This window comes from Streptopelia decaocto (genome assembly GCF_964273445.1).
Source record: "Streptopelia decaocto genome assembly, chromosome: 4".
Lineage (NCBI taxonomy): Eukaryota > Metazoa > Chordata > Aves > Columbiformes > Columbidae > Streptopelia > Streptopelia decaocto.
Genome location: NC_138658.1, coordinates 58,508,631 through 58,525,719, shown reverse-complemented (window position 1 = coordinate 58,525,719; position 17,089 = coordinate 58,508,631). Strand labels below are relative to the sequence as shown.

Here is a 17,089-nt window from a genome sequence, read left to right as displayed (position 1 = left end):
GCACAGAAGAAAGTCACTATTGGGGCTTTTTTCTATGGGGTCTGTTTAAACCAAAAGTACATGAAAAGATGTTAATTCAAGTGACTGACTGAGTGAAGAATGCATTCCAGCCACAAAGTCACAAATATTTATTTTCATTTTATTTAAAAAAAAATATTTTACTTAAAAGTGTTATTTTCACATGGACAAAACAAATATCCCCTCCCCAAAATTCTTCTTTTAATTGACCATGACACCAAAATGAACTCAATATGGATTAGCTCAGTTAAAATAATGTGAAAAAATACTATGAATGTAACAGAAAGACTTTGATTCTGAGGCATAGATATTGAAGTGAAGACTGCGATACATGTAATCACATTTGAGGAGAATGTATTAGCGTCTTGAAAATTTTAAGAGAACTGCAGCTGAAAACTGAGGGAAACTGTTGATGTAAAGAAGACCAATTTTTACAGGAGAATTTGTGACAAATAGAGCATCTTCTAAGGCTTTTTATAAAGCCCCTTATCTTCAAAGAGCCCTCTTCCTCTGTACTTTTGAAAGGAAAGTGACATAAAGCTCGGACAGTGATAGCATCCATTTCCCATTAAATTCTCCCTGCATTTACTGTCGCTGAAGTGTTTCATTACCTCAGAACTAAATCATGTTCATCTGATGCCACAGTCACTTTCCAAGACCAGGCGATAAATGCTTGAATGTCTGTAGGCCATGGGCAGCTTCTTGTGACGCAGCTCAGGGAGGTGCGGATGCATTCATGTGCATGTAAGAGCATTTGGAGAGTGAAGCCCCTGTGGTCTTCCCCTCCTCTTCATCACCAACCTCTCCCCGTATTGCGGGGGGCTTTTGCTTGGCACAGCAGGTGAAAGTGTCTAGAAAACCCATGCGGAAACGCTTGTTCATGAAGCAGTATATGATGGGGTTCACGCAGGCAGAAGTGTAGGACAACAAGTGGATGAAGGAGATGGGAGCTCCCGAGAGACGCTGGTCTGCCGAAGCGGTGTCAAACGCGCGCCAGGCATTGACGCTGAAGATGGGAGTCCAGCAAAGGAAAAACAAAATCACTATCACCATCAACATGCGGATGACAAGTTTCTTGGCCATTAAGTTGGCGGAAGAGCTGCTGCTTCTCACCCTCTCTATTTTGGTATGGCTAGTTACAGAGAGCTGTTGCAATGGCATTTTCCTTTTTCTTTTGGTTTTGTTGAGGTAGCATCCATCTCCATCCTCGTATTTGGTGCTGCAGGTACTTATTTTTCTTTCTGTGCGTATAAAGTAGTACTTAAATAGTTAGCAAAATATCTCTAAACAGTGATCCAAAATACAAAGCAAAGAATGGAGTCTAAGTCTAAATCAATAACATAATTAATAGCTGAACAACTGCTGCAAAATAGCACTGGTCCGCTTCTCAGTCGGTCATGTACCAGCTGCTCTGCTTCTGCTGTCTCCCAGTATTCTCATGTCTTAACTCTATATAAACTGATGCAAAAAATGTAAGAACACTGTTTGCTAAAGTATTCACTGAAGATAGTTTTCAAAGTTCTATGCTTCTGTCTTAATTTGACTTTTTATTGTGGTGTTTATTCACAGAGATGGTTCTCATCCATGGTCAGAAAAAAACCAAAAAGTTATTTCTATAATGAGCAAATTAGAAATGTATTGTATCCTGCCCAGAGTCTTTGCAAGCAAGCCATAGGTGAGGAATTATTTGCTAGTGAATAGTGGAATAACTTCTGTCAATAAATGCATCTGGCAGGATCACAACTGTAGCAATGAATATTTTTGCAAATAGAAATTTTGTGTTCAGTAGCCTCAAGATGACTGCTCGTACCTTCAACTCTAAGCTAAAAGAAAACCACAAACCTAAATGTATTTTTACCTCGTGAAGATTTTCTCTGGCTGGCATCAAATTTTATTCCTCTGTAGAGTTCCAAGGAAATCAGGCCATATGCAATCATCATTATAATCCCAGGTATAAGAAAGAGTATGAGTAGCAGGAAAATGTACCTAAAGAATCAAAAAACAAACTGTGACCAGGGAACAGCAGAAACCCAGAAAAACTCCTTTTTCTCCTGGTGAGAATATGGGCGGGTTGGGATTTCAAGATTTTGCTGGAATTTTTTCATGCTAATACAAAGCATCATTTTGATGGCCCTGGAAATTAGAATTTTCCCACCTCTTCTCTTCCTTCCTCCCTCAGAAACGTACAGCAGGAACAAGGTTATTGTGGCTGCAAAACATGAGTCACCCAGGCTCCGCAGGCCCAGAGGAGATGGGTACTCCCGCAGTGGCTGGAGGGGTCAGAAGGTCTCTGTCCAAGGAGTGGGGCTCCCTGCTTAACCAGGTAAGTGTCAGATGCCCTGTAGCTTTGAATGATGTAAAAATTGCCTGGCATAAGCCAGAGGAGCAGCTGCTGATTCTCAAAGGAGCCCCTGGTACTGGCAGTCACTACTTCAGTGAGATCTGACTTGCCAAGGGTCGTGGCACACATGGGCAGGGACAGAGCAGCCACCACCTGGGCTTGCATCCCTGGGAGGGATCCCAAGACTGGCAACACATTTGCTAAAGGAAGCAGCTTTTACTTGATTGGGGAGGGGGAGGGAAGGGAAAGGGAAGGGAAGGGAAGGGAAGGGAAGGGAAGGGAAGGGAAGGGAAGGGAAGGGAAGGGAAGGGAAGGGAAGGGAAGGGAAGGGAAGGGAAGGGAAAGAAGAAGACAATTTTGCCCTGCACCCTCCCTCCTCTTTTGTCCTCAGGCAGCTACTTGGCAAATACCTGAGACTACTGAAAGCATTAATACAAATTTACTGTGTTTGTGGATACACCACACTGAAGTGGTGCACACTTTAATCTTGTTCCCAGTTCCAACTGACCTTCAGTATCCAAAATATCTTACCTCTTCTCAGTGCCAGTTAAAGCATTTAGTTGTTGCACAAGGACACAATGTCTAAGTATTAATAATATTGCTGCTTGACACTGCTACTACTTACTTACTCTGCCTGGATATGACTTGGAGCACTGTCTCTCCCCTCATCTCTCTGCCCCTATTTTCTACAAGTGACCAAAGGGTTCAATTCTCAAGAAGAGCATTTGCAACCTCTCCAAGTTCTCATATTCTACTTCTCTGCATCAGGGACCTTCAGACAAACAAATTAACAGGCAAGGCAGCTCCCAGAGAGATGGTTGTATGTCTCTGTGTCTCTCGAAGATTAATGAAGGCTTTCTCTGAAAATATTTAAGTTTCTGTATAAATGAGTGAAAGCAGTACTCCTACTTGAATGACAGATGCTTTTTTTACAGCAACAGTAGGGGCTTAGCAGACCATACTGTGAGAATCATTGCCATGTTGGGTATCATTCCTATGACAAGGGAGAGGTCATAAAAGTGTCAAAATGTAAGCAGCTTAAAAACACTTTTTAAAAAAAATTCTTAAATAAACATGATAGAAGTGTAAATGTTTGCTGAAGGTTATTACTTGATTTTCAACAGGCTTAATGCTACCATGAAATCCTGTTTTCCACCAGATAATTATGCATTTGCTAACCGTCAGTTATGTCTTACCAAGACTGCTGAATGACATCACTTGGCCAAAGGAGCCGACACATATTTGCTGTGGTGTTGTTATACTTGGTAAAAGGCACCAGTTTGCTGTAAATTGGGTATGGTGACATGATAATGAAGGAAACACACCAGGTAGCAGCAATCACTTTCAAGGCATGAGATTTTGTCTGCCAGACCCTGGACTGCAGTGGTTTGCAAATGGCACTGTATCTCTCCAAAGATATAGCAACGAGGTTGAATGTAGATACACTTACAGAGATACCTATATATATGAAAGAAAGAAAAAGGTTATTCCCTTGTTTAAAAGATTCATTTTATTTTCAAATAGTCTTGCTAACTTTTTGTACATATATAAAAATTAAAAATATAGCAAACTATTTATTAGCCAAAACATTGATGAATATCATACTAAGTCAGCAAAGAATGCGTGGGCAATAGGTCTGGGTCTCCAAACTGATGTTCCTGCTCTGTGTTTCTTTAACTCCATAAGTCCAATATAAAAGATTTGTTTTGTCAAATCATGAAATTATAACAGGGAAAGAAGACACTTTTCCTCCTAATTCTTCTCTTTGCTACTGTGGTTTATCCACTCCACTAATTGCACTGAAATTCAAACAAGCATTTGAAATCAGTGCGATTATGCTGTTAATTACTCTTTTAACACAGGACTTCATAACGCCTCTTCTGTTATTTTAATTTTTTCAAGTGTCTTGCTTGACTGGTTATCTGATTTTCTCATTCAAGAGAATCAAATATATTATCTTTTTTTTTTTTTTTAAAATTAGATGCTAATGGCATTACAAAGCAGGAGAATGAAGTAATGAAGCAGAATCTTTGTCCTTCAAGTGTCCTTAATTTCTCCTATTCATATATTACAAAATGCAATGCAGTGGTCGGTATTTCTGTCACTGAGGTGCCCCAGTTTATCACTGCAAGATTATAAATATTTCTACTTAACTTTGTCACAAATTTTTCTTTCAGTGAAAGATCTTCCGTTTAATGGCCTCTGTGAATGTTCTAATGTGTGTCAAAATATGAAATGCCAGTATCTTTACAGTTTGCTTTAAACAAATTATCTGTAGTTTAAAATAAGTCTTCCTACATCTTAAAATGAAAAATTGAGCACAGATAATGCAATGGATGTCAGTACCTGTTTGTCAGCTGAAGCCTCTGTTAACCTGAACTCCTAATGGGAAATACCCAGTTTCTGACTCTTAAACACCTTCATAATGAAAAACTTCATGTTTGAAAATATTTCACTGGATGTTTTATAAAGTAATTTACACAGTGTGAAATAGGAGAAAGATTACAATGCTTCAGTAATGTTTTATGGTATTTATGGCAACAATTCCTCATAATTGTTTAAACATGGCCTTTAGATCTATTTGCTTTATCTACAAAAAGATGTTGATTTCCCATTCGCACACTTTAAGTGTGTACTTTCACATTACATCAAAGTGCTCAAGGGCACGGCTCGAAAGCAGACCTAAGGTTTATGGAACTACCTGAGGATCTCCCAAGGTAGCAAAAACCTTACGTAATGTGATTTTTTTTATTACTTTTTAATTTCTTTTTAAAGAAACAAACAACTGAGACAGAATTGCTTGTACAGACATACATAATCCAGGCATTTTGAAACCCCTGGCTTTTCAACCAAAGGGGGCATGGCAAGGTACATAAAAGTGATGCTTCTTAAAGTCACCCTCTAAAACCTGTATCTGTCTATTGCGGTCTCCTGGTGAGCTCTGATCACACATGGTCTCTTCTCAAAAGGTGCTTGTTCTAACTTCCATTTCCACAAATGACACCTATTTTGGACCTTTTTTTTTTTCATGTATCACTGCTACCAAAAATTTGTGAGCAAAATCTGCCCTTTGTGAGGCTGGTACAACCATGTCATTTCTGCTGGGTGACCTGAACACTGCTAATAACTCTGTCAGCGATAGGTAAGCAAGTGCATGTGTTGGGCTCCTCATTAAGCTTCATCGTGCAACACACTTCTCACTTAATTTTAACTACCCACAGAGGTGTTTTGCTGGCTGAAGTGGCACCTCTGTGTTTTGCTGGATCGTGCTGAGGGAACCTGAACCACAAAGTTTTGCACTATGAAGTTGTTTCCTTATTATTTTAGTACCTGTTCAATGGCAGATGGAAACAATTGGCTTTTTACTGCTTTAATGACCTTCTCACTTATCTCATTTAGCAATCTTCGAAGTAAGTATAAACTTCCAAGACTTACCCATGAAATAAGTGGCAGTTTTGCAAACAGCGCTACCAAAAATAAAATCTTTCAGCAGGTTGGGAATGAGGGTGAATGGCATGCAGAAAAGGCAGAGCATCAGGTCGCTGACTGCTAGTGACAGCAGAAAAGTGTTGGTGACTGTTCTCATCCGCTTGTTTCTAATCAGTACTGTAATTACCAGAATGTTCCCCAAAACACTGAGCAGAAATATCAAACAATACAGCAGAATCCGAATAATCTGATGCAAATCTGAAAATTGTCACAAGAAAAAAAAAATCGGTTATGCACTATACATATTTTGAAAAACCTCTCTGTATTTAGTTTTACTAAGGTTTATGTCTTTACACCAATATAAAATCTGTGGAAGTTCTGAAATTCTTAAACTTATTCTGATCTACCTGAATTGCATAACATCAAAATACAACACAAGCATACAATGTCCACTCGGAGAGCCAAACACGACTTCTTAAAAGCACATTCTGCTCACACTATTTAGTGTGCGCTGCTCACTTACCATGGCAGTTCGTCCTTGGTGCAGAAGTAAGAAATGATACAGCAATCAAAAATATTTTAATACATGGATTTTTTTCAGCCTCAGAGTGCTATAAATTAATATTTATTCACTTTAATACACAGTATCAGGTAAGATAACTCCATTGTTATTTAATTGCTCGGGGTAAAAATAATGTTTCTCCACGTCCTTAGCAGAGCTGTTTATATGTTGTGCCTGATAGTGTTACTGTTTTAGTTTTCCATTATATCCAAATTTTGTTCTGGTTGAATTTTTAACTTGGAAAACCAATAAATACTAAATTCTCTCCTGCATGTTTCTCTTCCTAACTTATCTGCAAGCAGGTGATTTTGTACTCCCTCACAGAAAAAGCCTTGTGTAGCTGTTTCTTTCCATAGTTCCTCTATTTTCAGCTAGAACTAAAACTGCTTGAAAAAATCTCTTTTTCTGTACATACCTTTAGAAGGATAAGGTGGATCATCCACACAGAAGAAAGTGTCATTTTCCAATATGATATCACACAGAAAAGCAGTAATATTGGTACCATTCCCGAGGAAGCTTGCATCGACTATTTCCATTCTTCAGTATCCACAGGTTATCTTTGAGGAAGAAGAGGGTGGGTTTGTTTCTATCTGCCCATTCCTTCAGTTAACAAATACATTTCTGAATGAAATCTTCGGGAGAAACACAAGAGAGGCAGTTGTGCAATGAAGCTTTTCTAACTCTCTGTCAGGAGCACCCGGCACACAGAGTCCTGCTCAGGCTGAACAGCATTTATTCTGGGGGCAGACCAGGCAGTTCAGAAAAGCAAAGCATGTGGCACATCCCCGCTCACACGTACAAACGCACATCCACACACATCCCCTCTGGTACTTTTTAAGATCCACCCTCTCCTGTTACTGGACTCCTGTCGGGATTATAAATCGGCTAGAAAAAGATTACAGCGTTAACCCCTTGCAACATTGCTGCTACTCGTGTGTCTGCAATATTTCTCAGAGGGAGTCTGTGACACCGCAACCAGTAAATCACAACCGGTGAGTGATGAGAGTGACAAATCCGTCTCTCAACCAACAACATTTTAAATGGTAAGAGTAGCTGAATAAAAGGGCAGAGAAGAACATAGTGAACATTTTGCATGCCTTGCATCAAAATGATTCTTATCTTCATATTTTTCAGAGCAGACTGGAGATTGGGTGTGCTCAGAAAAAGAAGAGCTGTTACATTTATCTCACTTGGTGAAGTGCTAACTTCTTATGAAAGCCCTGTACATGCCTGATCCAAACCCCAGCAAGTCAACAGAAAGACTCACTAATTTTAATGTTCTTGGGTCAAACCTTATGAAAGTATGTTATCAAAATTCTTGGCTATTTTAAGCAGAAGCCTGCACTTCTTCTCAGTGCAAGGATGTGAATACAAACTTAATGAACTGATAAATTGTGCTACATTACTAACGCATTAGTGTAAGTAAAACACAACAATCTTGATTGTTTAGAAGAAAGTCTTTCTTCTGCACTCTGCTTTTTGAATGCATAAACATCATCCTCTCTGGTGTTTTCACAGAGTCATGGGCTTTTAACTTCCAGTATAGAGCTTCTTTATGGCCAAGTATGTAAATTAATATTATAAATGAATCCCTGCTACAACTCAATGGAAAACTTCACATCTAAAATGTCTTCTACTTAAATAGGTAAGGCAATTACTGGTTCCTCATAACAAGTGAGGTCACCTTACAGTCGATATACAATCTCCCCAGCTTTGCTTTATAATGCCATTAATGGGAACAGGTATGTAGGAGAGTAGATTGAAAAGTTACACCTAAAGTTCCAATTTCTAAATAATCTTTATCAGATTAATTTTATTTTTTCCATTTCTTTTAAAAATCTGAGGTAAAATGACTCAAGCTGGCACTTAGTCTATACAATGTATAAATGTCTCAGCTGAAAAAAACATTCAGTCCAGCAGGACTCAATTCTAGTTTCAAAGGTGTAATGCACTGGTAAGAAATTAATCCAGAGTGACACGTTCTGCTTTATTTTTCCACTTGTGAATCTCAAAATGGAAGACAAGCATAGTGAGGCAACGAAAGTTGAAATAGGTTTCCATTTCTGCAATGACTGAGCATTAAGCCTGAACATTAGGTACCAACATCTCTGAAACCAGATTCTTCTCTTAGCTAGCTAATTCAGCTTTAGTTTTTTTATATATTTTCTATTATGAAATTTACAGGTGTTACTAATCAACTACTCAAATTACAAACTTCACATTGAATTATACATATTTTTTTTATTGTTTTAGTTTTGAATATAATTGTAATTATCCAAGTATTTCCTAAACATACACTCTGACAATTTAAAATTATTATAATATCCCAAACAGCCAAAATGGCAGCCAAGACAGGTACTGATTTAGTAGTGGTAATGCACAGGAAAAATAACGGATGTTTTTTGGAAAGAACTACTGCACTTAGGTTGCTTTTTTGCTCCTCTTCATAGATAACAACAAGATGCAGACTAGTCTAAGCTGCCCAAACTTCTGGTTAACAACTTCTCTTTCCTTTGAAAATTACTTTCTGTAGAAGAAAAATCAAGGACAAACCAACTCAGACCAAATTTTGCAGCCTTTGTTTGCCTTTCTAATCTGTCCTTTACACTCGAGGTACTGATCCTGCTTTCTATATCTGTATGTAATTCACTTCAATTAAGTCTTCAAATTTTAGGGCGTTTTCTTTTGTCATGAAGTAGCATTCAATCTGATTCTGAGATTTAAGAAATCTTTGTGTATCAAAAGAAATTATTATAATTATTTACAATTCTTATGATGGTCTGACCTGCTGCAAAATACAGGCTGGGTAATTGTGTTTAGCAATTCCTTTACTGAATTAAATACCTTGTAAAGGAGTTTGAGGCTTTCTGTAAGCAAGATATCTAATTGTTGTTCTGGGCTCATTCTTAATGTGGAAGAGATCTTTCTGAATTCTTGGCACCTGCTATTAGATCTGCATTAGAGAAAATGATTTGGTATGTTTTCAGTTGCAGTTGTGTTGAATGGCTGATATTAGCAGTATTTTTATTTACTGTATGATTTATTTACCATAGATGTGTTGCAATTTGGAGTTGCATTCTCCCCCAATTAATTTTTAACCGACAGCTTTTATACTGGCTGCACCACTGTACTTTTGCAGTGAGAGGTTAATTGCTGGTGTTCTGGTGAGTTACAGCTTGGTTATTCCTGTACTTTGAGGAAGCAACGTTACACTAAGGATTAATTTTTATTCATGTTGTCAAATATAAACTGGACTGACAGTGTGCACTTATCACCTGTTGGGCTTCCAAACTTGCTGAGCTGGATTGCATAGAGTCTTCCATGAACTCTCCAGGATCTGCTTAAAAAGAAGAGAAGAAAAAGAGTGAATGGAGGTCTGGGGGACACATATTTAGTGATCAGGAGGGAAGACAAGATTAGGAGAATAATTAGGGGGATCGTTGCAGTCAAAGAGAATACACTGGGGCTGTTGTCTCTCTACTGTATCATGACAGACAGTGAATTATTATTCTGAAGTTAACTTCTATGTACCTGATACAATTTTGTCATATCTGAAGAACATCAGGTTGGTTGTTCATTCCTTGTAAACAAGCAATTTTTACATTCCATGAGCACTGTGGCCCAGGTCCAAAATCTTTTCTAGTTATTCTACAGTATTTCACAGATGCTAACGCATAAAGATGAACCAAGAATTCAAATAATGGCACATTCTGGTTTTGTGTTGTTTTTTCCTTTGTTCCTTTCCTAATAATTCCTGTAATCCTATTTACCTTTATTATGAATACTGAGAATTGAACTGATGTTTTTATGGAATAACCTACTGTAAATTCAGTAGTCTCTCTCCTGCATAGTAATATCTAGTTTAGAGCCCTACACTATTCATGAAAAGTTATAATTGTTTTCTGCTTTGCAGTTATTTTTAGTTCTCCCATTTTATCAGAAAGATCTTTCTGCAGTCCTTCCAGTCAGTTTTTGTTTCTCCTTTCCTTGAATGACTTAGCAGAAGCAGAAAACTCTTCTACCCCAAACCTTCTTCCCATTTTCTGGAGCATTTATGAAAGAGAAGAACAGCTGTACCAAAGCTTCCTGTGGGGCTCCATTCAGAATTGCCTTTCACTCCTACTTTTCTTTCCTACTTTTTATTTCCAGTCTTCTAATCATGCTGCTCCCTCTTTCCCTCCAGAACAACACTCTACTTGTCCATGGTCTTAAATTGCTCCTGAACTCCTGCTTCCATGATTCTCCTAGCTCTTTCTGGCAAGAAAATCCATACCAAATTTGCTCCCTCAGCCCAGATAAATCTTCCAGGACTGTCAGTGAATGTTGATTGTCATGTGTTAAATCATCCCAGGCCTAAAGAAGCAATGAAGAAACAAAGTAAGAAATGATACTGCAGCTCAGTGATGTGTGTTGTGCCCACAGCAGGAGGGAATAATGTTTTAAGTTAAAGAAACAGAACACAAAGCCTGATGCACACATGCAAGTCACTGAAAAACTCAGCATGTATTCTACTGAATTGTTAAGACTTTTGCCAGCACTGCCGCCACTGAATCACTCATTGCTTCGTAAAGGTAGCCCAGAGCCATGTTTGCATTGCAGCTCACTTTTTCTGTATGTGCAAATTAATATGACATTTGTCAGGCTTATTGTCCTGACTTACGTATGATCAGATGGCTTCATCTCTTGCCATTCATGTCTCCCCACTGCAAGCCCACTGGTGGTGGCAGCGGCAGTACCAGGCTGTGTGTAGATAAGGCTGCCATGAGCATGCCACGTGGAAAAGACTGAACTGACAGAGAGCAGTAGGCTCTTGTGGAGGACTTGGCATAATGTTCTTCACCTCTGGGAGTCCTGGGTGCAGCTGGTCATCAGTGGTACATACCACTGCATGGTCCCACTAACCTCCTTGCTCTTAAGGGGGTGAGAGACTGGCCAGCCTGCAGGACACTGCAAAAGAACACTAAAAAACCCATCCATGTCTCTGACATCAGCCTCAACTGTATGTGGGAAGGTGTGAAGGACCAGCTTCTTCATGGCAGTCGGAGTCCATCACCTAGCCCCATCCCAAGGGATGGGCCCACCCCTGCTTCCTCAGCACATGCAAGAGGGCTGAAGCCATTCAGGTCCAGCAGCCATGGCCAGAGGCCTTGTGTAGTCTGCAGAAATGCAAAATGGGTCAAATGGCCTTGGGCATGGCCTGCTTTGTGAAGCCTGTTGGCACAGCCACGTGCTGCAGACAGCAAATGAGCAGACAGGGTGGTGGTGGGAGGCAGCATATGCAGCACAGACATGGAAGGCTGAGGGATAAGTATCAAGCCATGGTTGACTCCAGAGGGTACTAATTTCAACCAAAAGCACGTGCAGGACAAGTGAGGGGGTGCTAGCTAGTGCAAATCCCAACAACTGTGTAATTACTGTTTAAACGAACTGAATCATCTTGTTCACATGCTCAGATCTCTAAATCTGCAAGGTGTAGCTTTCCTCTACGAAGTTTGGGCAGATCACATGTCCAGAGATTTTTATCTGTTACTACAATCCCCACCAGTGCCCCTTCTATGGGTGCCAGGCTTACAGACAGGTTTGTAATTCCAAGGGTTTCGTTTCCCTGGAGCCTCTCTTAAACGCTGGTATCACATTTGCGTAATGTTTTTTCTCTGGCAACAGTGTAGGTCTAAGCAAGAGGTTACACATCATGTTTAATAATTTTACTGTTTCCTTTAGAAGTTCTGGATGAATACCATCTGCTTCTGGGCTGAGCTGGATTCAGTGTCTGCTGGTTAAATTGCCAGACTAAATAAATAAGAATTTGCTATGAGCTCCAGACTCCCCTTTTGGAGTAGATTTCGGTATGAAACATATTAAGATCAAAGAGTTTTGGTTTTCTAGGCTTTTTTTTTTTTCCATTTTTTTTTCTCTCAAATAATCAACCAATAATCTTAATGTTTGGACAGTTCTGAGTTGCCTTTTTAACATAATTTCTCTACATTTTGCTAATTGCACGATAGATTGTTCTCCGTGCAGATCAGTATCATCTCATTGTCTCCCTGTAAGCTGTAAGAGAAAGAAAAAAAGGCTGCTGTTTTAATGAAAAGCTTGCTAATCACAGATGTAATTTTATTACATAGGAAAAACAAAGACCTGAATGTCTGTCCCACTTGAAGTTAATAATGCATTATTTGGGATGTTGGAAGTTTTAGGCAAGAACTTCCTTTGAGTTGTCTTCTTTATTAACAACACTACCTTATTGATAAAATTGGCTTTGTTAATTAAGAAATATTTTTGGTACCATAGTCTGCCTGTGTAGATAGTTTAGAGAAAAGTATAAAAATATTTTTCCCTGTATTCAAAGACAAGGACTGGTAATCCACTATAAAAAAAATATATTATATTATATTATATTATATTATATTATATTATATTATATTATATTATATTATATTATATTATATTATATTATATTATATTATATTATATTATATTATATTATATTATATTATATTATATTATATTTATTTTTGTCTTAATCCTTGTTTTCCCTTTAATGTCAAATACCAAACACACTGGCTTTGCAGCCAAAACAGTTGCTGCGGTCTGTCATTCCATGCTATGTGTATAGTGCTTTTCTCATCCCAAACCAAAACACATCCATTTATATTTGCCTCATTCATTTTTCCTGAAGAATATGAATCTGTTCTGTTTTTTCATTAATTTAACAAAGATCATTACTTAAATTTAAAGAGAAACTTCACTTGTAAAATGATGACTCTGGAAAAGCTTACCTTTATTTTGTTCTCAAACCAACAAAAAATTTTGGGTTTGTTGCCGGGTGTTTTTTTGTCCTGGCAAATGAAATAAAATAAATTAATTAGGAGAAATATATATGGAAAGTAGTAGTCTACTTCTGTTCTCACTTGCCAAGGTTACACTGGCATTAGGCCACTGATTCAATGGAGTTACTCACACAGATACAAACTACAGGGAGATCTGGATTAGGCCACAATTTTGGAGAACATAAAAAATTCTCAAGAACACATTTAATTTAATATTTTTCAAGATGATCTGAGCTTGAGTCTGATCATTATCTTGAAGTAATTGAAATCAAGACTGGTTTATATCATGCTCATCTGAACTCAATAGCACTAAGGATGAAATTTACTTCAGAGCACCCTGTTGTACCGTCAGTAATTTCTGAAATAACATTCACCAACTGTAGAGGGGATCAAAGGCAAACAAGATGCATCTCCAGTGGTCATGTATGACATGGCTGTGGCATGTAGCTTAATAAATGCCTGGAAGAATCCACAGGTCTTGATGGATGATACTTAATCTGGACACATCTCAAGGTAACTTTTAAACAATTTTGGGGGTGACCACTGTTCGTTCTTCTGAAGCACAAATTCGTATTATTTGAACTTGTTGGATGTTTGCAGTATCATCCACCCACCATAGCTGTGAGACACATCGCAGCTGGCCCTGATGCTTTCATGGGCATCCAGTCAGCCTGTCATACCATCTTCCTCAGAAGAGAGGAAATGAGGCCTCCCAGGTGATGGCTGTGACTTTTGTACAACGTTCAAGGTTCACTGATGAACAGAACAAGTAAAGCATATTGTCTCCATAATTCTTCAGGTCTAATTTTATAATTATATTAAAGATTCTGTGTGTTTTCCAGGTGAAAGAACAGCCAGAAATTCAGTTTGGCTCCAGAGATCGCTATGCACTAGGTTCAGCTGCATTTCTTCTCTCCATATATCTGGCCATCTTACTGTTAAAACTGAGGGCAGTAGTTGTAACAATGCTCACTGAACAACTGAAGCCAACCCTTCTCTTTTTCATGGCTTACCATAACTGATGCACAAGTGCTTATGAGAAAAGAACAGAAACCCATGAAAGAAGAAAACTGATATTTTTAAAACATGCTTGTTTCTTTTGTAAGCTATACACTGGATTGTACAGCCCTATGTTTTTCTTCCCTCTGTGAATATATTAGTTCGTCAGAAAAAACAGTTCAGGATTCAAGCTAGAGATTCAAGGAAATAGCCCCGCACACTCTCGTGTTGTGGATGCTAGAACCATATGCCAACTTACCACCATTAATACATGGCCCAAGAGGTCATTTTTTTTTTTTTTAATTAACACTATCAGGCGTTAGTACCATTAATAGGCTCATTTGACTGCATTTTTGCATACAGACCAGTACTGGCCAAAGTGAGAATCCATCACATGTTCTAAGGTACCAGTCACCCAAGATTGTTTTCTGAGGTACAGTCGTGGCATGGTTTGTAACAAACAGATGAAAGATCAGGGGCTGCCACCAGAAACAGCCCCCATAGGTTGTAATTTCAGCAATGAAACTGGAACAAACTGCTAAATAAACCTTTAACTGTAACACCTGAGAGCTGTAGTCTCCTCTTTTTAAGATTTCAGTTCAGCACATAAGAGATGCACTACTGGTTTACTGCTAGAGATTTTTACTAATAGATCTCACAGAAGTATATGAAAGAAGCTACTTATGTTAACTGCAGCCACCATGAGTTTCAATTTAAAGATTAGAAAAATGAAGCACAGGAAGGTGAAATATTTGGCACAGGCCACTCCATGGGCTGGTGGAAGAGTGAGGAAAAGGAAGGCAATCTCTTCAGACTTGGTCCAGTGCTACATTTGTCAGACAGTTCTGCTCTCAAAAGAAGCCATGCTATACTCATGATGTTAGGATCAAATAGATTTCCACATTTCCGCAGAATTAGATAAAGAGATGTTAGCTTCACAACATCAACTAAGTCATTAAGGGACTGGCTGTGCAGTTAGTAGGGAGGAAATAGAGAAAGTCAGCTGACGTATTATTGGGTGAATTGGTACCAGCATGTCTGAAGCCACGGTTTTAATTTAAGATTCCAAAGTTTATGTGGCTTACTATGTACACAGAGAAGTTACTTTGTGTTTCATGACATCTGATCTGACATCTAAATTTTTGGAGGAGTATCAGTTTCTGCAACAGAATATAAATACCTTTAAATTAATACTACTGAAATTTGTTCCTTGACATCTGAGTTCCCAAGAATCATTTAATCCTTGGCTTAAGGGAACCTAAGCTATGTGTAGCAAGAGAAGTATTGTCTCTATCAGAAAAATACTGAAATTACATTTACATAAGAATTCATTTAATCAGCAACAGTAGTACTTGAAATCTTCAGTTTTTATAGGAATCATAAACTTGCCATGAACAGCAGTCATCTGATTTGACATAAATTTCCACAAGTCTGTACTAGAAATTGAACATACAATTTGCTTATATTTTGACAAATTCTCTATTATTCAGTAGCTAAAGTGGGATACACAGCCTTACTTTTTCCAAAGTACACATCTGGCCAAGTCTCTTATCAACAACTGAATTCTGAATTTTAGTCATTTGAGAGAATTTGGAACATGAAGTGAGGGTAAAGAATAAGAAAAAGAGAACAGGAAACAAAGTATTTGCAGTAGGACTGCAGTATGAAATACCTATCCAGAGCTATATTTAAAACTTTTAGGAAATACTGCAAAATGTCTCTCCTTTAGAAGACCTTTCTCCCATTACTGCTGGTACGACATAGAGAGCTACTATTGTCTATAAATCCCACAAAGAAACAATACTCTGTCCTTGATAGTACTTAACCCAAGAGGGATACTGATCTAATAAAAAAGAAAAGCAAACGATTGTGTGATGTCTAGAATTTTGCTGGGTTTCCATCATCATGGTTTTGCGTGGAAAGGTACTCAGGCAGTGAAAGAATGGGTTGTCCATTTCTAGTTTTGGGCTCCTAGAATGAAAGTAAGATTTTAAGTTAGTTTCATGGCTGTGTATTTCCTTGTACACAACTAAGTATTTTATTGTTTGACTCTTGTTCTTTTACTGTGACAATCTCCAGGCCAGTTTTTTGCTTAACTGGAACTGTGCTAGCTGACAGTTTGGACTAATTATTGAATGAAGTAAGACAAGGTACAGGGGACCTTTGAGAGTGAAGACAATTTACCTCAGCTGAAGTTCTGTTCTAGGTCTTCATTTCTGGAATGTTTATCTTTATTTGTAAATTAACCAAATTATCTTTGCAGTATGGACTTCTTTGATAGGCCTAATGCTATCCAACAACTGGATATAGAAAATTGTCAGTTACAATTTTTTGAGAAACAGAGAGAGGTAGGTCAAGCCCATAGTGATAACAAATACTCTGATTTATTTCAACTCTTGAGCTAAGCTGTCCTGGGAGTATTTGATAGCATTTCCACACAGAGTGATTTCAAAACATTATTTGAACACTGAAACACTGAAAATAATAATTTCCATAGTTTCAGCATAGATGGGCTGTTAAATGATGGTAGTATTTGCCTTATTTGCCATGCTTTTGTCTATATAATTCTTAAGAAAACATACTCCGAGGAACCATTCCCATAGTTAGTTTGTACTATTTGCCCATGTTTATACAACATTACATTGTGCAGGGAGTTAATGCAACTGAAAGTACGTAAGTTTTAAATTCATTTTGATTGTTTAGTCTTTGCTTACATTAGAAGACTGCTTTAAAGCTACCAAGGAGAAGACTCAGCTCTCAAAAGAAGGGAGAAACAAAAGTCTAAGGACAAATTCTATTCTGAATTCTCTACATTAACATTTTGATAGAGCCAGGCTCAGTTAGGATGCTGTGGTATCCCCAAATACCCAGAGGCTTATAAATCAGACAAACAGATCAGAAGATGGATCT

At 38.1% G+C, this 17,089-nt stretch overlaps 1 protein-coding gene across 1 annotated transcript; it reads right to left on the bottom strand.

Annotated features, from left to right (window-relative positions):
* Positions 1–732: 732 nt before the first annotated feature.
* On the bottom strand, positions 733–6,886 carry CCKAR (cholecystokinin A receptor; the record flags this gene model as incomplete). Its single annotated transcript, XM_082051369.1, has 5 exons — positions 733–1,259; positions 1,877–2,004; positions 3,556–3,817; positions 5,795–6,046; positions 6,766–6,886. The coding sequence occupies 5 exons, from the start codon at positions 6,884–6,886 to the stop codon at positions 733–735; spliced, it is 1,290 nt and encodes a 429-aa protein (XP_081907495.1).
* Positions 6,887–17,089: the final 10,203 nt, after the last annotated feature.